This window comes from Tiliqua scincoides, chromosome 1, assembly GCF_035046505.1.
Source record: "Tiliqua scincoides isolate rTilSci1 chromosome 1, rTilSci1.hap2, whole genome shotgun sequence".
Taxonomy (NCBI): Eukaryota; Metazoa; Chordata; class Lepidosauria; order Squamata; family Scincidae; genus Tiliqua; species Tiliqua scincoides.
Window position 1 is genome coordinate 88,541,143 of NC_089821.1, and position 24,539 is coordinate 88,565,681.

General features: G+C 43.5%; 1 protein-coding gene across 1 annotated transcript in view; it reads right to left on the reverse strand.

The window, feature by feature from the left end:
- The window catches only part of LOC136645284 (von Willebrand factor D and EGF domain-containing protein-like), a 207,787-nt gene extending 204,579 nt beyond the window's left edge, over positions 1–3,208 (reverse strand). The window contains exons 1-2 of the mRNA XM_066621524.1: positions 3,196–3,208; positions 2,537–2,721 (exon numbers count right to left, since the gene is read on the reverse strand). Of these exons, the coding sequence (XP_066477621.1) occupies positions 2,537–2,721; positions 3,196–3,208 (198 nt within the window). The remainder of the gene's footprint in view (positions 1–2,536; positions 2,722–3,195) is intronic.
- Between the last annotated feature and the right edge of the window lie 21,331 nt (positions 3,209–24,539).

Sequence of the window (24,539 nt, forward strand, 5' to 3'; positions counted from 1 at the left end):
TGTCCCAATGTATAGGTCGTTGGTGGAAAAGACATTTTGGAGGAGTTTGAGAAGATCATCCAGGTTGCCTGGTCACAGTTAAGTTTCATTTATTATTCAGGAAGACTTGTACTTGCAAATTAGATTTTGCCACATTGGGCAGCAAGAATTTGCAGGGTCTTAGAGAAGGTGACACACAGATTCCCTACAGTGCTACAACTTTCTATGCTGGTCAATGTCCCTTGATTAGAGGGAGCTGTGCCTCACCACCTCCAGGATGAGATCCTGGCTGACTCTGTAGAATGTCAATTAAGGAACCAAGGTGGCGTTAGGAGAGACTGTGCACATTTGGAAACTGAGGTCGTGGGCAGCAGTATTTCTGATTCATAACTTGATTGTGGTAGATTGGGAGACAATGAACATGATTGTGTTTCTGGTACATGAATGCATGCACTAAAATCCAGATATTATCAGCTTTCACTATGCTGATCATTGCTAAATCTAAGTACCCACACACACACACACACACACACACACACACACACACACACACAACAAGTGATTATGGTCAAAGCTAGCAGCACTGGCCAACTATTTGGCAATACTGATATTGAATGGCAGTTGGTGTCTTTTTTTGAGGCTATGTAATGGCCTTCATAGTTGACCAGTCAACGCCCTTGTTCAGTCTGGTGCACCACTTAATGTAACAAAACTTTTTGTGTGAGGAAATACTATTGGGTTCCTAAACACCCCATGTTTTACCAATTTTTCTCAATAAAGTATACAAATCAATTGGGTATGACTGGTAGATGCCTTTATGACCGGTGATCCCTTTTAACTATGCTCAGATCTACCAACTTAGGATCTTCCAGCATCTTTTAAAAATGTTTTTTCCTCTCTCTAACTTCAGGGAAAAAAGAGGCAGTAGAACTGAAGTTACACAACACGTCTCTTAACTTTCTTCTTCTACTTCAGTAACTGCTTCAGGAACATCCTCCTCCCCTGTGCCAAATTGCCACTTTCCTTTTAAAGTTTTAAATTTTTCCCAGAGTCTCACAACACTATCCCTGAACAGTTGCCTTACATGTTAACACATCCATACTTTTGACTCTGGGCAAATGAGGTTCTGCAAGAATTGAGAGAAATTGAAATATGTAAATAAGAGTTTCTCCTCCCCCCCCCTCACACACACACACATACCCCTACCTGTTTAGATTCATTATCTAACCTCTTAGATTCATTATCAAGAGCTGATCTCAGGTATGTGCCATAGGATGATAATTCTTTCATAATTAATATAATTCATAGGATGATAGTCTTTCATCTAGTGTATGTGTGTGTGTGTGTGTGTGTGTGTGAGAGAGAGAGAGAGAGAGAGAGAGAGAGAGAGAGAGAGAGAGATTTCCATTTTTCTTCTGTGTATCAGTGACTTTGTTCTTATCATCTCCAGCTTTATATCCAACAGCAAGGATGCTTTGCAAAGAGCCATACTGACTGGTGATAGCAACGTTCAATATACAGCACTCCTCTCCCATCCAATTTTACAGAGATGTGAGATTCCATTTTCCCCCCAAAGAACTTGGGATCTTTGATCTTAAGAAGCATTTGTGTGCCTGCCTCCATATTGTGAGGATGTTATTCCAATGTTGGAGGCAGGCACACAAAAGGGTAGCATTACAGTTTATAGTGGTGTGCTGGTATAACATAGTTCAAGTGCATGTTTTCTGGAAAGAAGTCTAAAAATTGACATGAGACACTTACAGCCCAATCCTATCCTCCATCACCAGCTCTGATGCAACTTGCCGAAAAGGTGGTGCACAGCATCTATGTTGGGGGGTGACCTGAAGGCAAATTAGAGGTAAGTAGAAAACATTTGTACTTACCTCCAAGTAAGCCCTCAGGCTACCTATGAGTCTCCTTGGACATATGCCACCTATATGCCTTCCTACACATGTTCACTCAGAAGTAAAACTCACTATGCAACGGAATCACTCAATTACTCTCAGGTAAGCACGTATAGGAGTGCAGCATGACAGCCCAATCCTATTGGACACTTATGGCAGTGAATTTCATTATCTGTTGCCATAAGTGCCAGTGCAGCACCCAAAAAAGTACACCACTGTCATGCACTGTGGAACTACTGGTGCAAACAGGTGGAGTTATGCTGTATATATAAGTAACCATCTCTTGCTTTCCCCTTGTATATGCCTCTCTACAGGAAAAACTGCTTCAGAAGTCACAACAGTTTTCTCTACCACTGGTGCAGGGAGAGCTGAATCAGCTGGACCAGAAAATACAGCTGCCTGTAAAACAAATTCAGATGGCTCAATGAATGAGTGATGCCACAATAGTACAAGTAACATCTTAAACGTTCTGGAGGACCAGCCAATCCTTGCTTAAAAAAACATCTAATTGGGAGTCATTTAAATATATGTCTGTTGTAACATCGTGAGAATTAGAGTCCAACCAGGAAGACAGAAAGATTGGGGGAGAATTGGAGGATGAGATTGGAGGAGAATTGAAAGCAAGGATATATGTGGCTTTCGAGGGTACTAACTTCTATACATTTGGTTGGCATTTCTGCAGGTTTGTTGTCAATCATGAAGCGGTACCATCCTTGCGGAAGTGAATGATCACAGATCATGTCCTGAATGGCTGTTTCCTGTAATTCCAGAGAATCAAAAGTGATGCTGCGATAGGCATTGTGCAAAACATGGTGTCCTTCTGGCAAGCATTCTGGAGCTAAAGAGAAGAAAGAAACACACTGTGTGTATCTAGTTGGTGTGTCACTTCTGCAAATCATAACCAATACAGATAATAACCCTGTAGTTCAATTATATGTCAAAATGCAGAGAGTCTTGATTGCTCTCTGATGGCTGTAGGCATATTTTCAGGTCAATCTTACTAATGTAGTGATGCAGCAGGGCCAGTGTGGCTTCTGTTGCATCCCACAGGATATTTTTGGCTGCTGGACACCTGCTTGGGGTAAAGTGACATTTATCCCCTTGCCCCGCGTTAAGTCCCAACAGCCTCAACAGGTTAACTTGGGCCTGCACTAGTGATATCATTAGCCCAAGTCCACATTAATCTGTGTAGGCGAATCAGGCCCAGGAAAGGGGTTGGTATTTGGCATGCGCTGCCAATGCTGCCCTCCTCCAGGGCCTGATCCACCCATCACTGCCCTGTTCTGCCCACCTCCTCCCCTGTTTCACTCACCCCTCAGCCCCATTCAACTCCTTCCCACCTCCCTCCAACCCTCTGTATGGGCTTACCTGCTCCAGCAGGCCCCCTGACATCTGCTGGCACATGCAAGAAGGCTGCAGCCTTCCTGCCAGTGCACCAACAGCTTGTGCTGCTGCAAAGCACTGTACAACACTTCTGCGGCAGCCAGTCACATGACTTTCAGTGCAATTGTGGGGCAGGGACACTCTGGGGAGTTGCAAATGCCTAGATGTCCTGTTGCATAGCCTTCTGGGGTGCCGGGCAACTGACGTGACTGCCCAGATCATCTTTTTCCCCCAATCGCATTGAAAGTCATGTGGTGACGTGCTGGAACAGTAAGCTCTGGTCCGAATGGGGACCAGTTTTTTGTTACACAGCAGTCATGAGTTTGGCAACCACTGTCCTACAGCACAGAACTAGAACTGTTATCTAATTTGAAGACCCCCCAAGGAATTTTGGGCAGTGTATATGAGGTTATTTGGTTTTTTTGTTTTTTTCCCTCAGAACAACATTGCAAGCTACAGTCGGTACACTGATTGATAGTGACTGATGCGAAGTCACCCAGTGAACTTCATGGCCAAGTAAGAATTTGAATCCAGATCTCTCTGGTCAAAGCTGAACAATCCAACCACTGCCCCACACTGGTGCTCCTTTTCATCCTCATTCAATTTTTGAATTCCCCCATTGATTCTACTGACTTCTGCTGAACCTTTCCAAAGAACGATTTGGAAATTGCCCAAATATGTATTGGTAAGGAGAAAAGAGATCTTGTAAAATTAGAAGAATGCCTTTTTCAGCTTATTAATTTCTTCCTTTTATTAACCAAAACAATTTCTTTTTATAAAACAGTGAAGGAGCCAAAGCAGCAATGGAAGAATGCACTAAAAGTTAGTCTTCCTCATACATCACCAATGGAATTGTCAGTTAATTTCACACTGTGGAATCTTTATTGCTGGTGTTGATGAAAGAAAGCAGAAAGAATAGTATGGTTTTTCTCACTCTCCTTCATTACACATGCAAAGATGTCACTCAGAGCTACCACCTTTTGACTTGTAAACTGGGAATATTTTAGCTTAAATCACTGAATGAAAAAATATATATGCATGCCATTGTGTGGGGTCATATTTCAAATGTCATTTTCCAAATTAGTTCTGATCTTTATTAAAGAAAGAGTGTAGCTATGCTCTGAAGTTTTACCAGTGATGTAGTGAAGTCCGTATATCATGTGTTTGTTTTTAAGGACACAATATTCAGAATCTGAATATTTGCCAGATACTGGAAGTGACATTTTTAGGCTTTCAGGAAGCATCGGAAGGTTTCTGGGCAGGCAGCTTGTAGCCTCTCCGACCCTCCGAAAGGCCTAAAAGTGTCCTTCAAAGGGTAAAGTTCTGAAGAAATAAAAAAGGGACTGTAGGGGGGGAGGGGGTCGCTGCATCACCCCTCACTTGGTGGTACTCTGGGGCATTTGCCCCCCATCCTCCCCAGGTACACCCATGATTCAGATTACTAGTGTCAATTGTTTTAATATCATCATAGCATCATGAAAATTGCATTAAGAAAAATGTGACATGCAGTGCAATCCTAAACATGTTTACTCAGAAGTTAGTCCCATTTCACTCAGTAGGACTTCCTGCTTAGTAACCATGCTCAGGATGATGCTGATAGTAGAAAAATTATCATAGCAATATCAGGGATACTGCAAAAATAAAATGATGATAGCAGATGTACTCACAGTGCGAGCCTAGGCATGTTTGCTCAGAAGTAAACCCCAGTGAGTGTAATGGAACTTACTCCCAAGTAAGTATGCATTTCACTGCAGTCTTATTTATTTTCAAGTTAGATTATTTTATTTTCAGAAGCACTCAGTGTTGCACTTTATTTTTTGTTTAATCATTTGTGGCTTTTAAATAATCATTACTATCTTCTATTAAAAATGGCTGGCAACCTTCAGTCTCAAAAGACTATGGTATAAGCCTACAGCACCTGGTATTCCCAGGTGGTCTCCCATCCAAGTACTAACCAGGCCTGACCCTGCTTAGCTTCCAAGATCAGACAAGATCAGGCATGTGCAGGGTAACAGTACCTTCTATTAGGAAAGGCAAGAATCTGTTTCATTGAAGTTGCTGAAATGGCTCTGGGTCTCAGTGAGAAGTTTGACTTTGGCTGACCTCATACCAGAAGGAAAAAGTGCAGGTGTATCTACCACATGTAATTTGTCATTACACAACATGATGGTCATCACATGTGGTTTTCTTGACACTTTATACAAAACAAATCACTGACTGTGATATGACCAGTGTGGCCAAGATATAAGAGCTCAAATCTGATTCTCCAAATATGAGTCCTAATCTGTTCACGACAGCAGGTGGAGATTGGCATTGGACAACACAAAGGAATAGACAGGAGGAGATGTAAAGATTTGTGCCTGGTGTCTGTACTGCAAGTTGGCATCTCTACTCATTCTCTGTCCCTGCTATGGCCCTGACAAACCCATCAGATTGAATGGAAGCTGTGTTGGTGGCTTTCAAGTGGTATTTCCTAAAGGCTAATGAAAGAGTCAGTGTAAACTCTCACATTGAAATTATACACCAGGATACAAGCTAATTACCACTTCATTGTTAAAAACCTGTCTTCGTGGTTAGTCTAAACTGCTATTTCTTGTAGTGTTTCATTTGAAAAGGCAGACAACAGGCTGAAAGAAGTGCCGCAACTATATTTAACTCTGCGCCAACACAGTTACTCTTCTTCAGGTTGAAATGCAGAACAATGGCATAGATCCCATAAGTCTGGCTGTGCACTCTGATGAAACCATTTAATATAATGGCTTTGTTTCTCCCCTTTCTTTGGGAAACCATAAATGTTGTTGTTCGTATCTGAGAGAGCCTTTCAAAGGCAATGATCATTTCTTCTTTATAAGGAAAATTGCTTAAATTGATTGCATTGTGCAAACACTTTTATTGAACATGTTATCAGGAAGATTCCAACTTCTGAAAAGAGCACAAGCAGTGTGTGCTTTATTTCTAAAACGAAAAGGCCTCCTCTTCCTCCTCTCAATTGACTCCAGGGAGCAGCGGGGAAAAGGACCCAGGCAACAGCCATGCATTTGGGCTTCTTCAGCCAAGAAAAGAGGCGCATGAAGGGGGACATGATTGAGACATACAAAATTATGTATGGGAAGGATAAAGTGGATAGAGGGATGCTCTTTACACTCTCACATAACACCAGAACCAGGGGACATCCACTAAAATTGAGCATTAGGAGAGTTAGGACAGACAAAAGAAAATATTTCTTTACTCAGCGTGTGGTTGGTCTGTGGAACTCCTTGTCACAGGATGTGGTGATGGCATTGGGCCTAGATGCATTTAAAAGGGGATTGGACAAATTTCTGGAGGAAAAATCCATTACAGGTTAGAAGACATGATATGTATGTGCAGCCTCCTGACTTTAGAAATGAATTATGTCAGATGCAAGGGAGGGCACCAGGTCTCTTGTTATCTGGTGTGCTCCCTGGGGCATTTGGTGGGCCACTGTAAGATACAGGAAGCTGGACTAGATGGGCCTATGGCCTGATCCAGCAGGGTTGTTCATATGTTCTTAAGCTAGCAGAGGTGCCTTCAGGGGCTGGCTTGAGTAGACGAAAAACAGCTGAGCTCTTTTCCCTTCAACCAAGAGTACACCAGCTGGACAGATCTCCCCTGAGAGTGAGGGGTTTGCATTTTGGTTTGTCTTCTACTGGGCACAGTTACTAGCTGCATGAGGAATGATGCACTTATGTTTGCACACAGGTGCTTTGGAGCTAAACAGAGGTTGTTCTAATTTGCTCTTTTTTATGAACCTCTACTGTTGATCTCCTTAGTGATTCCAGGTCATGACACTAAGGTGATAGAGAAAACCACAGTTGGTAGAGTTCCATGTAACAAGGGTTATAACAGCCCCATCATTGTGTAGGCTAGTTTTAGCAAAGCTATGCTGCCTGGCCCACAGTCTCAAACCCACCATACACCCCTTGCCAATCTACCCCCCAGTACACAAATGCACCCACCCCAATTCCTAGGCCCAATGTGGCTCAAGTTTTACTCTCCTTTGACTCCAAATTTCATTAGCTTCATAGCTCTAGTATCTGTTGTTTGTTCAGGCCACAACCTACTTCATCCCACTTCCTTTTGTGACTCTGTCCCCTGACCTGTCTCTCCCTGCTGCCAACCTCAGAAAACAAGCCTTGAATTTAAGCACTTAAAATTCTTAACATAAGAGGTGTTTTCAGAGCTCCTTCTTCATTCAGTCCTCTTGCCTGAGTTCCTGGTCAACTTTGTCCTTCTACTCAAGACTTCTCCTTTGCCAACTTCACTCAAGATTCTGTTTTTCAGTCCATTGCCTAATCTTAGCCAATAGCCTCCTTGCCACGAGGCCACCTGGATTTCCAAATTTTGTTTTGTTTTGAATGTGCTTTTGAAGTAACATAGCAAAAAACAACAACGTAACTATCTTTTATGTGATTGCCATAGAAGGAACAACTAAAAACATTTCAAGCTTACTCAAATTATTCAAATCTATAATGTACATAACTGAATCACTGAATAACTGAGCAATGTATTCAGGCATGTACATCTGAAGTTGCCCATTGCCTACTCTAACTTAAGGTTCAAATAAATGGCTAGTTAGGATCAATCTTTCAAAAATCCAACTCCATTAATTTTCGTTCCACTCCTGGAACTACATTTTGACTGTGCCGTACCTGAGTGGAATATTGCAGCTTAGTTTTCTTTTAGCATCCCGGTGTAAAAGAGTTTGCCACATTCTCCCCCCCTCCCCCTGATATATTTTTCTAAACAAAAATAGGCTCGCAGCTTCCTAGTAGACCCAGTATGGAAGAAGTCTCACATACTGTCAGTGAAGTAACAGCTAAGAGGAATGGTGAAACTGGCTGCAGATGAAAGAGACTATAAAAGGAAATACAAAATACCGACAGTGTCCATTACAAATTCATTCACACAAGTCTGTTTTATTTACAGAGATGGTACGGCATCCCAAGAGTCAATCTTTCTCAACCAACTCTTGCCTAGTAAATATCAATGGGTTATGCAGAGGAAAGCTGGGAAGGCCCTGAGACTGTGGTTGTTTATGCAGACTGCAGCCACGAGCCGAACAAAATCACTAGTCTGATATTTATTTTAGAAACGTATGTGAGAAAACACTGAGAAAAATGATAGGCTACTAAAGCCCAAGATTTGAATTTACCTTTGATAATACATTGCTATGATCTGAGATTCTGTGCTTTTTCAGGGGTGACTTTTCTCGTATGCCCTGATGTGTAGCCCACACTCATAGAATTCCATGGAAGAGTCTTTGAAGACCATCTAGTCTGGCAACTGCTATAGCATCACAGATGTATTGCAGCACCTCAGACTGGTTTGGACAGTAGTTATTTATTTTTGAAATGTATATTCCTCTTTTCTCTCAGTAGGGCGTTCAAAGTGACTAACAGCCCTATCCTAATGACCACCACCACCCCCGCCAATGCAACTATGCCATCGAAGCACACACTAAATTCTGTAGAGAATAGTCCTGGAGGTCTCCTCTGTGCAAAAGAACCTTTGTTTCCTTTCCTGGGGTTACATCTCTGTTGCCTAAATGGGTCTACTTGGACCTGTACAAGCTCTTTTGCCGGTTCAAGTCCAAATTGACCCAGGAAGGTGAACTGAAGCCGGGAATGGGGGTATAGATATCTGCTGTGCCTCTACCACTGATATCGCCCCCTTCCTGGCCTTCATCTGTCCTCCTCCATGCCCTAATCTCTGCCCTTTTCTGTCCACCTCCTGCCCACCCCCGCACTGACCAGCACCAGGGCTTCTTAGCGGGCCACTGGTGTGCAGCCACAGCTGCTCGCCACGTGTGACAATTGCCCAGCCACACTGAATAGCATGTCACCTTCTGTGAAAGCCATAAAGCACACCGTGCCACGAGAACACGAGTTCTGGCTTCTAGAGAACATCTAGTTCAGGGACTGATGGCCCTTAGAGGACTCATTAAAACACAATTAAAATGAATCCAATAAGCAGCAAAATAATGCAACAAACAATATTAAAATAATCAGGTGAGGATAGCCCCCTGTAATTGCAGTAATCTAATAGTGAGGTGACTAAGGCTTCGGTCAATGTTGTCAAGTCTATCTGAGACAAGAATGAGTGCACCTGGTGCACCAACCAAAGCTGAGCAAATTTCCTGCTGGTGACAGTGGCCCTCTGGACATCTGGAGCAAAGATATGTCCAAGAAAACATATGAACCTGTTCCTTCAAGAGAAGTACAACCCTATAGTCTCTGGGCACAGGAAGGTGAATTGAAGCAGGGAAGAGGGGCAGATAATCAGCTGTGGCTCTGCATCCAATACTGCACCCTTTCTGGTCTTCATCTGTCCCTCTCCCTATAAACACCCTATAAACACCACTGCAGAGTTAGTAGGTTTCTTGACCAGGAGAACTTCTGCCTCATTCTGATTTTACCTCAGTTTGTTTGCTTAACTGACTGCAGACACTGGTTCAGAACTTTCACATCTTCCCCATCTGGGGATGGCACAGATATACAATGCTAGTGTCATCTGTATTCTAATGACGCTAGTGTCATTCTGATGAATGCTAGTGTCATTCTGATGACACTCAACACCAAACTCCAGATGACCTTCTCCAATGATTTCATGCAGATGCTGTAGAGATCTATGTTGGCAACCTTCAGTCTCGAAAGACTATGGTATCGTGCTCTGAATGGTGGTTCTGGCACAGCGTCTCGTGTGGCTGAAAAGGCCGATTCGGGAGTGACAATCCCTTCCACACCGGGAGCAAGTGCAGTCTGTCCCTGGTCTGTCTCCCTGGCTATGGGCCTTCCTTCTTTGCCTCTTTGCTTCAGTCAGTTGGCAAAGTGTCTCTTCAAACTGGGAAAGGTGCTCCTTTACAAATGGGTGCTCCTTTTTTTAACAGGGGGAGAGTAACTGGCCCACCTCACCCCAGCACTATCTGTTCTAGTGGTTGTCTGCTGGTATTCATTTGCATCTTTTAGATTGTGAGCCCTTTTGGGACAGGGAGCCATTTAGTTATTGGATTTTTCTCTGTAAACCACTTTGTGAACTTTTAGTTGAAAAGCGGTATATAAATACTGTTAATAATAATAATAATAATAATAATAATAATAATAATAATAATAATAATAATAATAATAATAATAATAATAAAGGTCATACTGCACAGCCTGCCTCCAAGCAGAACGCTCAGAGGCCAAGCTTTCCCATCTGTTGAGTTTCATTCCTAAGGCTTTCAGATCCCTCTTGCAGATATACTTGTAGTGCAGCTGTAGTCTACCCATAGGGCGCTTTCCCTGCACAAGTTCTCCATAGAGGAGATCTTTGGAATCCAACCATCGCCCATTCTCACAACATGACCAAGCCAACGCAGGCGTTTGTTTCAGCAGTGCATACATGCTGAGGATTCCAGCTCATTCCAGGACTGTGATGTTTGGAACTTTGTCCTGTCAGGTGATACCAAGGATGCGTCAGAGGCAGCGCATGTGGAAAGTGTTCAGCTTCTTCTCCTGTTGTGAGCGAAGAGTCCATGACTCGCTGCAGTACAGAAGTGTAGTCAAGACACAAGCTCTGTAGACCTGGATCATGGTATGTTCCATCAGCTTCTTGTTGGACCAAACTCTCTTACGGTTCCATGTAGATATAGATGATGTAGGTATATCCAACTGACCCTGTCCACCATGTGATGAAAGGCGTGAACATGCACATTCCACTTCTCTTCCTAATACACTGTTCTTGTATAATTTTGCAATGCAAATATAACTTTAATGGTCACTCCACACAAAGATGTGACTTTGGAAAGGCAAGCCAGAAGGGAGGGAGGGACATTCCTCATCACATGGTGGTTGGGGCCTATATATCATCCCACACCAACCCTTTGAGATATAAAAGAACATATGGTCTCTCTTTCAGTGTATGGGGCTACCCTCTGGAACTTCCTGCTAAGGGAGCTTTCATTGGTCCTTTCCTTTTCTGCCCTTTGATAGCAGTTAATAACATTTCTATCTTCTGAACCATCCACAAATTGCCATTGCTGTTAATCTGAGGCAAAACAATAAATTAATCTGCATGATTGGAACTCTGGAACATTCCATTCTCATGATGAAACTCTCCCAAAGTTCAGTGTTTGCCCCTGCAAGCAAACTCCAAATGTAAGGAGAGAGGGGACAGGGCTAGCCAGCACATTGTCAGTAGTATGCGGGGCTGCTGTGCTTGTTCCTGAGGAGACTATAATGTATTCCCTTGCCATTGAACAGGTGACACCTCAACAAGGCTTTAAATTTCATTGAATTCATCTATATTTTTACCTCTATGATTCTGGGAAACAGATACCACCCTCAAACCACTTACAGCTAAACTATATGTTATGGTTGCCACATGACATGTAGTTAAAATCTAACTTTTGTTCGTGATGGGAGGATAAGGCAAGGGGTTCCTAAAGTCTTCCTCAGGAGAGGGAACCACTTCAGTGTTTGTGGGGGTGGGGAGGTTGCAGCAACGTAATCCACAGGATTGCGCTGCTGTTGGGGCTGATCAGGTTTTTTTTTTACTTACCTTTCACAGTACCAGCCTCTGGGGGGTGTGGGGAGCCCCACAGAGCCCTCCACAGGGCTCCCCAATCCTCTGTATCTGTAAAAAAAAAAAAAAGCAATCCGAAACCACTTCTAGTTTCATGATCATGAAACCGGGAGTGGTTTCTGAGCGCTTTCCTCCCTGCACTCCCCAGAAGCCAGTGCTGTGAAAGGTAAGTTTAAATAAATCCAAATCAGTCCTGGCAGCAAGCAGCACAATCCTGGGATCATATTGTTGCCATCCCCCCACCTCCACCCCTTAAGGGGCAAGAGCAGGGTGCTTCCCTGGTTGGTGGGTCATGACCCACCAGTTTGGGAACCACTGGGTTAGACAGTATTTAATCCTTTAAATCTGCACCTTTTTCCACCAAAAACCACACCCTTGGCAATTGCAAATTAATTCTTAAACTGCCATTTGCTACAACAGTGGACATAAAATGTAGTTTGGGTTTTAATCTGCAGAAACCATCCCCCCCCCCCCACACACACACACACTTTAATCAGTGGCAATTCTCAAAAGTAGAAATTTGAATATTACACTATTTAACAATTTCAACACAATGTGACAGAATAACTATTAAAAAACAAACAAACCAGAGTTCATTCAAAAGCACTATAATCTGGATTTCAGGTTTAGAAAAACCAGCCAATTCCATTGCATAATAAAGTTCTCATAGAACGAACAGAAAGTAGCATTTTATTTGCATAAAACATTAAAGCATTATTTGCCTGGAAGGAAGGTCACTGATCATCCTGGGTCTTCGACAGAGTAATGAACATGCAGTTACCAAAACCCTGGACAGCTGTGCTCTCTGTTGAGTGGCAGAGAAAACAATGACCTATTCATATGCTGGCCCGTTAGCTGGACTTTAATATCTGTTCCTTATGTGTGGATTAGAAGAGGCTGAGCTGAGGATATGAAACGTCCATTATTGTTAGACTCCCAAGAGAGTTCTACAAAAAGAAAGAAGGAAAAACGGAAACAGGACATACTGTAGTTTGCAACCAGATGCAGCAGAATATAGATTGTAAATATTGTTTTATAGATGCTCAGTTCCTGGGGGGGGGGGCAAGGTGGAGGGAGGACAGACAGACAGTGAAGTACTGAGAAGGCAAATTAAGGAAACTGGCCTAAGGTAGTTTACACACACACCCCTGCATGAAGAAAAGCTACTCAGGAGGTGAGCATAGTTTGAATTCTATATATTATAATCATCATTATGTAATTCAAGAAATACTCTACTTTCTTGGTTATCCAGACTTACTTGGCCCATAAACAAAGAGAGCAAGTATAGTGATGCCAAATGCAGATGTAATGATCCTGGTTCAACGCATGCTGGTTAGTTGAATTGGGAACAAACATCGAGCACGTATGGTCTCCTACTCCACCCTCTTTCTTTCTCCCCTGACAAAACTGAAAGCATTTCTAGCACCAGAGTTTTTCTTGAACTTTGATCTGGGAAACTATGGTTTCAGCACTCTATACCAGGGGTGTCAATCATAAGGGCCATGGGCCGGATGCGGCTCCTGAAAGCCCTTTATCCAGCTCCGTGATAATTGGGCTTTGCAGTGCTGCCTTTTTAGCAGTGCAACTTCTGAGAGGGAGAGCTGGGAGGAGGCCTTCCAAGAACACTATAGGGTAAGGGATAGACCAAGAGGGAGGTGAGAAAGAGGGATGCTGCTGAGGTACTGGGACAGCCTAATTTTCACACAGGCTGCCCTTTGAGCACCCACCACTTCTGCGGAGGTATCACTTCACAGAGCACCTCCCAACTTCTGAGCTGTGATGCTGCGACTGCTGAAAGGGCGGCCCATGTAATAATTGGCTGTCCCATATCGCGAAAGTATGATCAAGATTTGCACATTTTCTCTTCTATTTGCAGCTAATGAGTTTCTGCGTAAAGACAAAGTGCTTATTTCTATGCCATCATCTGCTTAATGACATCTCTTCCTGCTTAATGACATCCGGCCCTCAGCAGGTGACATGAATGCTGTTCGGCCCACAATATGAAACAAGTGACACCCCTGCTCTATACAAAGCAGAATCAGAATGTAGTTTAATACCATGATCTGTGAATAGAGTTTCCACAGTTTCTTAGTTCAGGTGTCAGATGAAATTCTAGTTTAACAATCAGGATACTTTCTGTTTATGCAGGTGTACAAGAAGAGGAAGAAGGGAGGACAATGATGTGGACTCAAACTCTTGTTTCTGCTCTAACAAGATGATTCGTTATGGCTGCATTTGGCTTCAGAGATAATATAAATATTATCTCATGAAGAAGCTGATTTCTGAATCATTCCTAAGCCTCTAGGGAACAACCATTTTCATCCATCTCAAATCTCATACACAAGAAAAACAGAAAATGGGGAAACGGTTTCTTAAAAGTCACAGAAATGTGCAGCTGCAAAATTGCAAGGTATATTTGCAGCCCAACCCTATGGGCCCTTCGTATGCATTCCATCAGCACTGCCTGCTGAAAAGCAGCTGTAAGGCATGCTGCGGCAGCATGCACTGCCAGAGTGCCAGCAGGAAAGCTAGAGCCTTCCTGCATCCAGTGGAGGACTGCTGGCCACCAATCAGAGCAAGTAAACCTGTGCCGGAGGTTGGAGGAAGCAAGGAGGGGGTTGAATGGGACACAGGGTGGGTGGAACAGGGTAGTGACTGGGTGGGAAGGAGAGTGGATCCAGTGCATGCTGAACCCCAGCCCCCCTTTCTGGTTCCAATCCATCTGCATGATTGCTGATGTAGGTCTGGGTTGACCCATAGTGAGTGCCTGGTCTTACCCTGAGGCAAGGGAACTAATGTTCCCTCCCTTACCCTGAGGAGGCCTCTAGTAACCAAAACTCCCCTTGCAGGATGCAGCAGTAGCTGCCCTGGTGCTGCTGCATCATTGTGCTGGAGTTAGGTGGGACCAAATGCAGACAGAAGAGACAGCCAAACAGCACTAATTTCAGCAATACATTGTACTGGCTTCTGGATTATAAATATTTGCATAAATTTATCAGCTATGCAAATTTATCAGGATGTATACATAATGATAATGAAATAGGAAGGGATGGGCAAATGAAAAGACTTGAGTCCTGAGTCATCAATATACATGTCAGGTGCAGGCAAAATAAACCAGAGCTTCTGGCAGAGGTGTGTGTGTCGGAGTTCTCTTTAAACACTCCCCTGCTGCCCCATTCCATCTGTAAACAGGGCAGGAGAGGGTGGGAGGGACTGCATGGGAGTGGGGCAGAAGCGGCAAGAGGGAGGAGGCTCATGTGCAGCACCTGCGAGGCTTACCAGAATGACCCAATCCTTTGCAGCTCTACTCAGAAGTAGTCCCACTGTAGCTGGTCATTCAGTGGGGCTTCCTCCCCTCCCCCCAAGTGACAACAGAGCTCACAGCAGCCATATGATTGGAAAGCATGATTGCTACAAACATCTCTCCTCCCCTTCCCTGCCTCCTTTTTCCCTCGGTTTCTCCAACCAATCCTAAGGCAAGACCCCCTTGGGTTCCTCCTCCTGCCCTCCCTCATCCAAAGAAACAAACCAGACTGCCCATCTTTCATCCATTGATCATCGGTTCCTTCCTATCAGAGAAGATAGGCTGAACCTGGCTGAACCTCTCTGTTGCTCGCCCAGTTTGAATGATAACCACATGAGGTTTTTCATGTTGTGGAAACAGTAAACAAGCAAATCTAAACACAGACAGAGTCCAGTCTGTGTGCGTGGGAACGAGTGCCAAGTCAAGGGGCCCTTGACTCGAGTGTTTTGCACTTTCACGCATGCAACTCAAGTGTAAACACTCAAAAAACACTTGAAATAAGAGAAAAAAACTGTTTTTTTGTGACTTGAGTTCCCATCCCTGGAAATAGGACTATAAATGCCATTTTTTCTGAATCTGATCTATGGGTATATCCTGTACTAAATATTAATTTTCCAGTACCACTGGCCTCCACCTAGTCAGTAGGATCATATTTACTTCTTCCATCCCTTTATTGAGTTCAAACAGCAAGAACACTTGACTACAGAAATACTATTGCTTTGACAGAAGAGAATGAAAAAGTTGTGTACGTTTTCCACGTAAAGTTTAAATTAATGAAGGTGACTTTAAAGATTTCTAAGGAATCAATGAGAAGAAAATTATAATTGTAGTCATTGATTGGCCTGTTTTTTCACCTCTCAGAATGAAATGTGACAAAAATTAACAGGTTCTCTTACATCCTAATCTCAGCTAAGCACACACCTTGCAAATGCAAACAAAATGAACGAACATGCCTTGATTTTAGAACCCAAGCATCGGTATTCAAATGGAAATTTGATTTTCATTGTTTCCCCCTCTGAGAAATCAGTGCCATTTCCATACAGAAACTGTAATGCAGTCTAATTATAATTTAGGAATAAAATATTTTTCCCACACTCCTCCCATAGTGGACTGGTTACTGAATTTTCTCAATATTCTCTTATTGCAGTCACACTATAACACTTCCCATTTAATTTTGGTGGCCTTGCATTCCTCTTTGCCTGACCTGACCACAAGCCAAAACATGGTTGCTTACTCATGAGTAAACACAAACAAGTAGCTTAGTTTTGCTTTCTACAGGGCTCAATGTATTGCTCAGCTTGGAGGGAGGGACTTCCTTTTCAGGTGTTTTTTCAAGGGCTAATTGAATTGGGACCATTCTTGTGTCATTGGATTCATCTCAGCCTTCCCTTTCCAATGGACTATGGCATAAGAACATAAGAACAGCCCCACTGGATCAGGCAATAGGCCCATCTAGTCCAGTTTCCTGTATCTCACAGCGGCCCACCAAATGCCCCAGGAGCACACCAGATAACAAGAGACCTCATTCTGGTGCCCTCCCTTGCATCTGGCATTCTGACATAACCTATTTCTAAAATTAGGAGGTTGCACATACACATCATGGCTTGTACCCCATAATGGATTTTTCCTTCAGAAACATGTCCAATCCCCTTTTAAAGGCGTCTAGGCTAGACGCCAGCACCACATCCTGTGGCAAGGAGTTTCACAGACCAACCACACGCTGAGTAAAGAAATACTTTCTTTTGTCTGTCCTAACTCTCCCAACACTCAATTTTAGTGGATGTCCTCTGGTTCTGGTGTTATGTGAGAGTGTAAAGAGCATCTCTCTATCCACTTTATCCTTCCCATGCATAATTTTGTATGCCTCAATCATACAAAATTATGATTGTATGTCATGTCCCCCCTCAGGTGTCTCTTTCTAGGCTGAAGAGGCTCAAATGTCATAGCCTTTCCTCATAGGTAAGGTGCCTGGCCCAGTAATCATCTTAGTCACTCTCTTTTGCACCTTTTCCATTTCCACTATGTCCTTTTTGAGATGGGGCAACCAGAATTGGACACAATACTCCAGGTGTGGCCTTACCATCGATTAGTACAACAGCATTATAATATTAGCTGTTTTGTTCTCAATACCTTTCCTAATGATCCCAAGCATAGAATTGGTTTTCTTCACTGCCGCCTTCTTCACTGCCTCCGCACATTGGGTCTACACTTTCATTGAGCTGTCCACCACCACCCCAAGATCTCTCTCCTGATCTGTCACAGACAGCTCAGAACCCATCGGCCTATATGTGAAGTTTTGATTTTTTGCCCCAATGTGCATGACTTTACGCTTACTGACATTGAAACGCACCTGCCATTTTTCTGTCCATTCTGCCAGTTTGGAGAGATCCTTCTGGAGCTCCTCACAATCACTTCTGGTCTTCACCACTTAGAAAAGTTTGGTGTCATCTGCAAACTTAGCCACCTCACTGCTCACCACTGCCTCCAGGTCATTTATGAAGAGGTTGAAAAGCACTGGTCCCAAGACAGATCCTTAGGGCACACCGCTTTTCACCTCTCTCCATTGTGAAAATTTCCCATTGACAACCACTCTCTGTTTCCTGGTCTTCAACCAGTTCTCAATCCATGAGAAGACATGCCCTCTAATTCCCTGACTGTGGAGTTTGTTCAGTAGCCTTTGGTGAGGGACCATGTCGAACGCCTTCTGAAAGTCCAGATATGTAATGTCCGCGGGTTCTCCCGCATCCACATGCCTATTGACCTTTTCAAAGAATTCTATAAGGTTCATGAGGCAAAACTTACCCTTACAGAAGCCATGCTGATTCTCCCTCAGCAAGGCTTGTTCGTCTATGTGTTTTGAGATTCTATCTTTGATGAGGCATTCCACCATCTTACTCAGTATAGATGTTAGGCTGACCAGCCTATAGTTTCTCGGGTTCCCCCTCCTTCCCTTTTTAAAAATTGGTGTGACATTTGCTATCCTCCAATCCTCTGGCACCGTGGCCGTTTTGAGGGACAAGTTGCATATTTTAGTCAAAAGATCAGCAACTTCATTCTTCAATTCCTTAATAACTCTTGGGTGGATGCCATCAGGGCCCGGTGACTTATTGATCTTCAATTTATCAATGAGGTCTGAAACATCTTCTTTTTTAACCTCTATCTGACTTAATTCCTCGGTCAGGAGGGGCCGTTCTGGCAGCGGTATCTGCCTGAGGTCTTCTGCAGTGAAGACAGATGCAAAGAACTCATTTAATTTCTCTGCCATCTGTAAGTCTCCTTTTATCTCCTCTTTCCCTCCCTCACCATCCAGAGGGCCAACCGCTTCTCTGGCGGGTTTCCTGCTTCTAACATATTTGAAGAAGCTTTTATTATTCCCCTTAATGCTGCTGGCCATGCGTTCCTCATAGTCTTGCTTGGCCTCCCGTATCACCTTCTTACATTTCTTTTTCCCCAGTTTATGTTCCTTTTTATTCTCCTCATTAGGGAAGACTTCCATTTATGGAAGGAAGCTTCCTTGCCTTTCATGGCCTCTCTAACTTGGCTCGTTAGCCAAGCAGGCACCCTCCTCGACTTAGTCGAGCCCTTCTTCCTTTGCGAGCCCTTCTTCCTTTCCCTCTTCTGCTGGGCCTCTATTACTGTTGTTTTAAGCAGCCTCCATGCACTCTGGAGTGATTGGAGTCTGCCCATCAGAAGTCAAGGGTTTTTGTGAGAGATTTGCCTGGTATTCTTCCCCCAACATGCATGTCGAAACAGATCGCAGCATGATCACTGTTCCCCAATGGCTCAGTAACACTGACATCTCTAACCAGGTCCTGAGTACTGCACAATATTAAATCCAGAGTCACCTGTCCTCTGGTGGGCTCCATGACTAGCTGCTCTAAGGCACAGTCATTTAGGATGTCAAGAAATCTGGTCTCCTTTTCGTGACCAGAACACAAATTGATCCAGTCTATGTGAGGATAATTGAAGTCTCCCATGATTACAACCCTGTCCCTCCTTGTCACCTCCCTGATCTGTTTCCTCATTTCAAGGTCCCCTTCCAGTTTCTGGTCTGGAGGACGATAGTACGTCCTCAGTATTACATCACTCCTCAGGCCTGGTAATTTAACCCACAGAGATTCTATGGTGGAGTCGGACCTGCCTTCAATCTCTACTTTGCTGGATTCTATCCCTTCCTTAATGTAAACGGCCACCCTACCTCCAACACGCCCCTCCCTGTCCCTCCACTAGAGTTTATAGCCCGGGATTGCGATATCCCACTGATTCTCCACATTCCACCAGGTTTCCATTATGCCCACTATGTCAATGTTTTCCCTAGTCACCAGACATTCCAGTTCTCCCATCTTTGCTCGGAGACTTCGGACATTTGCATAAAAGCATTTGTACATGGAATGCCCCAAGATGGGCTGCCTTATTAGCTCCTTTATCCCTGAATCCTCTCATTGTGCCAAACCGTCTATCACATCCCATCACGCTACCATTCCCAATTTCTTCTCATACTCTGTCTTTACCTTCTCTAACCTCCCCACCCTCGTCCCAAAGGGATGAGGAGTCCCGAACCGGAAGCCCCTCGGCTCCTGTCGGCCTTCCCCCAGGGGTCAGTTTAAAAGCTGCTCTGCCACCTTTTTAATGTTATGCACCAGCAGTCTGGTTCCATTCTGGTTCAAATGAAGCCTGTCCCTCTTGTACAGGCCTCGCTTGTCCCAAAACGTTCCCAAGTGACTAACGAATCTAAACGCCTCCTCCCTATGCCACAGTCTCATCCACGCATTGAGATCCCTGATCTCCACCTGCCTAGCTGGCCCTACATGTGGAACAGGTAGCACTTCCAAGAACACTACCTTTGAGGTCCTGGCTTTCAGGTTTCTACCTAAATTTGGCCTCCAGAACCTCCCGGCTACATTTCCCCAAGCCGTTGGTGCCGACATGCACCACAACTGCTACCTCCTCCCCAACACTGTCTACCAGCCTGTCTAAATGAGAAGTGATGTCCACAACCTTCGCACCAGGCAGCAAGTCGCCATGCGGTCCTCACATTGGTTGCAACCCCCCCTCTATGTTTCTGATAATCAAATCCCCCACTACAAGAAGCCCCTGACCCCCCTCCCGCCTAGGAGTATCCTGAGTGTGTTCGGATATGGGCCCATCCCATGGAGAAGGAGTCCTCCCCAGGGGATTGTTTCCCTCCTCTCCGGAATGACGTCCTCCAGCCCTGAGACTTCCCACTTGGGCAGCTGAGGACAGCTCTGGCATGTTCGCTTATTCTCAAGTAAACACGCAATATGGCTCAGTTTCACTTTCCACAGGGTTCCATGCATTTGCCTTCTCAGCTATCAGTTAAAGCTTTGCAATCCACCAACAGTCAGGTCATGACCCACCGATTGAGAAACCCTTCAGTAATGGCAATACCATGCCTTTTTAAAAACCACAGATCCACTTTGGAAAGAGGGAACTTCAGAGTAGGGGTACAATGGAATAAGTAGAAAGTACTTAACTCATCCTCCCACCTTTCCCCACATGCTCCAAACTGTGACCTCAAGCAATACATTTCTCCCATGGCACTGCAAATATATCTTTTGCTGCAGTAAAAGGATCATATTGTGCTCAACCATTTATGGATGTAGCAGTGATCCTGCATTTTGGTGGCTCAGCTTTCAGGCTACTGCTATACAATTACAAGGACAATATCTTATATCTCTTTATGCCTATTTGATTCAAAGCATTCAGTAGAAACACATTTAAACATGTGTACTTTGCACAAGGTGCCTGCCTGGAGAGCAAAAGGCCAGACCAGTACAGGTGGGACCACGGAATGCAATGATTTGACTCACCACTGGTATCGAGGTCCACATTTAAATACCTTGTAACAAGAAAAAAGCAACAAAATTTCTCACCTTCATGTTGTTAAAGAATTATAATTTCATTCCACGAGATTCCATTCTTCACCCCATAGTGGTTGGTAGCCCAATCTTGAGCTGCGTGGTGTGAAAGACTGCAGCGGCACCAAAAATGGTGCCAGGGCATCCTTGAGCACACCGGGCAGCCACAGGTGGCTCCTTGGGGAAAGGGGACATTCATCCCTTTCCCCTGGGTAAGGAAAGTAGCCCTCACAGTGGGGCTACTCGATTCTGCAACGGCTATTTAGCTGGCGCATAGTAAAGACACCTTGTGTCAGGCCCTATGGCCTGACACAGGGCTCTGGATCCAGTGGGGCTGTCCCAACCCCTTCCACTCCACTTCCTTCCCCATCACATCTTCCCACCCACACACACATGCACTTGAACACACTTCTTCCACATTGCATGAAAAGCACTCTGCAAGAAAAGCAGGTTCTCTACTGCTGAGTTAAAGCCCCTCACAAAGTTCGAACAGGCTGTTTCTTGAGGGTATCCAGTATTGTTGCTCTATGTAGCAGGAGAACTTGAATGGAATAATGCCACTCTTCCAACAAAATGTGATACTTTGTTCAGACGTAAGAAGTCAATCATTTAAAGGCTGGGTTTTTAGCAATTCTGAGGGGAAGGGAACCACCATTGTACTGTTCGACATTCATTTTGGCCTGTCTGTCATAGCCAGACCTTTCCTTTCTGAGAATGCTTGGTTTGGTGCACTGTGAGTTGATAAGTGCATTATTTACTACACTTCAGCCATATGTAATGCAGTCCCCGGTATTCAAAGTTATAGTCCATCCCCTCCCCTCACCTTCTTCTCCAGACATCCAAATTTATTGAGAAAGCTTTCATAATTTAATAACTAAGGCTCTGGCCAGTTCATATTTCATATGGAACCATTTACTCATTCTAAAACAAAACACTTAAAAGCATGTTTAGATCCTGTTCCAAGAGCAACCCCCTTTCCACTGCCAAACATGCAATAGTTTCCAGACTAGCTATCAGCGAGCTTTCAGAAATGGAAGCTCAATGAACCTGCCTGGCCATCGCGATTAGATAAAAGTGCATGTTCCCAAGTACGAGATTAAAGAATTAATTCTACAACCTTGGTCGTGGCCTGTTTTTATCACCAGCCCCCAGTGGCAGCTTTTTCAACCTCTGCAAGCAGTAATTTCTGACCATGCATCTGATAAACAATCTGAAGAGTGAATATATGAGCTCTCTCATTATAAAGTGTATATTAATGCCAGGCCCAACATTAATTCAGATTACATGGACTTGGGAGCGAGAGGTACCTGAAGTGTTGTGCCAGATCCCAGGGGGTTTCTTCACGTTACTTCTGATCCTCATATTACACTCGCTCACAACCCTGAAACCATTTAATGGAAGCTTTCTTGTAAGGATCTTTTCGAAAGATGGGTAGGGAAATGTAACATTTAGAAGCAACTGAATCCACATAGTTGACTTTTTTTTTTTCTTACCAGAGTGTGCAAGTTGAGTGGGGGAGGGCAGGTCAAGACTTCTGAGGAAAGTGAGCTCAGTTTTTATGACCTAGCCATAAAAGATACCTGTTCACCCTGTTGACAGGTACTTCTTGAGCCCATGAATTTATAGGAATTCATCACCACGTATGAAGAACAACTCTGCTTTCTGGATAAGTTCCTTTACTTTTATTCCTGATTCCTATCATCATTCAATCCTTCTATTATTATTTCTTAAAAGACATTGACTCTTCCACTTGGGGTCAGTCTATGTACTTTAAATGCTACATAACCCTTTGAAAACCTGCCAGAAGTAGAAGAAAGATATCAGACTTCCAAGAATCTATTTAAAACATCAGATAAACACCTGTTAGTCGTAATCAAAGGCAATGCAATTCAGCTGGTTTTAGCTAAAGTCCATGTTCCACTTCCATCTGTTGACCTGCCATGCTTTTTCATGCTGTGCTTACCATAATGGTGAAATCACCCTATTAATTACATGCTCAGAGAAGGATATCAAAAGCCAGATGGTTCATGCAATAAATATGTCTGTTAATGATGTGGAGTTATTTCTTACTGATGCTGTCACTGCTGTACCGAAACTCATGTCTCCTCATGGATAAATATGGAAAGGTAGCGGGATTCAAAATCAACTATGGGAAGCAGAATGTGTCATCTTTAAATGTAACTCAAAGAGCTCCAGTTCAAACAGCAAGCAACAACAAAGCAAACATGGCTCCTGCATCAGAAGCAGAACCTTCTGGATGCAGTTCCTATACAGGAACCTCCTTATGTGATGGTCCAAGGTGGGATTTTCACTACACCCTGTATGAACAACGTACTTTCCAATCAACTGTATCCCTGCCAACATGTTCCCAAATGGCATCACAAATAAACATTTGGGACATACGATGGTAGAGTGTATTAAAATATACATTTTGGGTGGCTGTCAGTATCAGAAACCAGTAAACATTTGCAACAACTAGGTATCCAATTTTCATCTTATACCAAGTTCTCGACTGCACAGGAAGTATAAAAAGTGTTTTACTTGGACAAAGAAAGGAACATACAAACTGCATACAACTGGTATATATGATGTTGGACGAAAGTGATCTGGGGAGCTTCTATTATCTGCTCTTTTGTCATCTTGGTCGAACGCAGAAGAAAAGTCACAATGAAAATGATACTGAAAGCTGAAAACACAGAGTCAGTACCTAAGAGTCCTCAGTACATAAGAGTTTACACAGGGCCTTCTGTAAACCTGAAAACCTGTAAAAAGCTTTTAGATCTCAAAAATAGTGTAGCAGCATTACAAAGTATACATCAAAAATATTTTGGAAAAAAAATAAATAAATAAAGCTGCCAAGCTATTGTGAAGACACCTCACAAGTGTTCAAAAGACAGTAAATATCGATATTTTCTAAAGTGTCTCAGGCATAGACAGTTTCTACTGATAACATTGTAAAGAAGTTTTTCATATATTATACAATGCAGTCTGAAGTTGACAGTCCAGATGAATATACGATTAAGGACCTTCTAGATAAAATATTCCTACCTTGATCTGTGAATGATCAAAACATACTAACAGTCCAATCCTAAAGGCAGAACTGTGGCGTCTGCTGCATCCTGCAGCCGCATGGCAGCCACCAGACGTCTCCTTGAGGGAAGGGGACTTCTATCCCCTTCTTCCAAGGAAATTCCCAAGCCCCACAGTGGGGCTTCTCAAGTTTGCGCCAGCCTTCTGACTTGACACAGAGTTCTGGATCTTCACCCCTCCCACACCAGTGGCTTGCTTTCAAACAGATACAGAATTTGAGTAATAATTAAATGTGAAACATCAGATTGTTCTGTAAATTGATGTACCTAATTTCATTACAGTAGCTCAGTGTTCAATGGTATCATCACACAACAAATAGACAAACTTACAGACAAGAATGTCAAATGGTCAAGGTAAACCAAAGGCCTTCATTCATGCAGTCAAAGACTAACTGCCCATTGCACATTAATTTTTTTT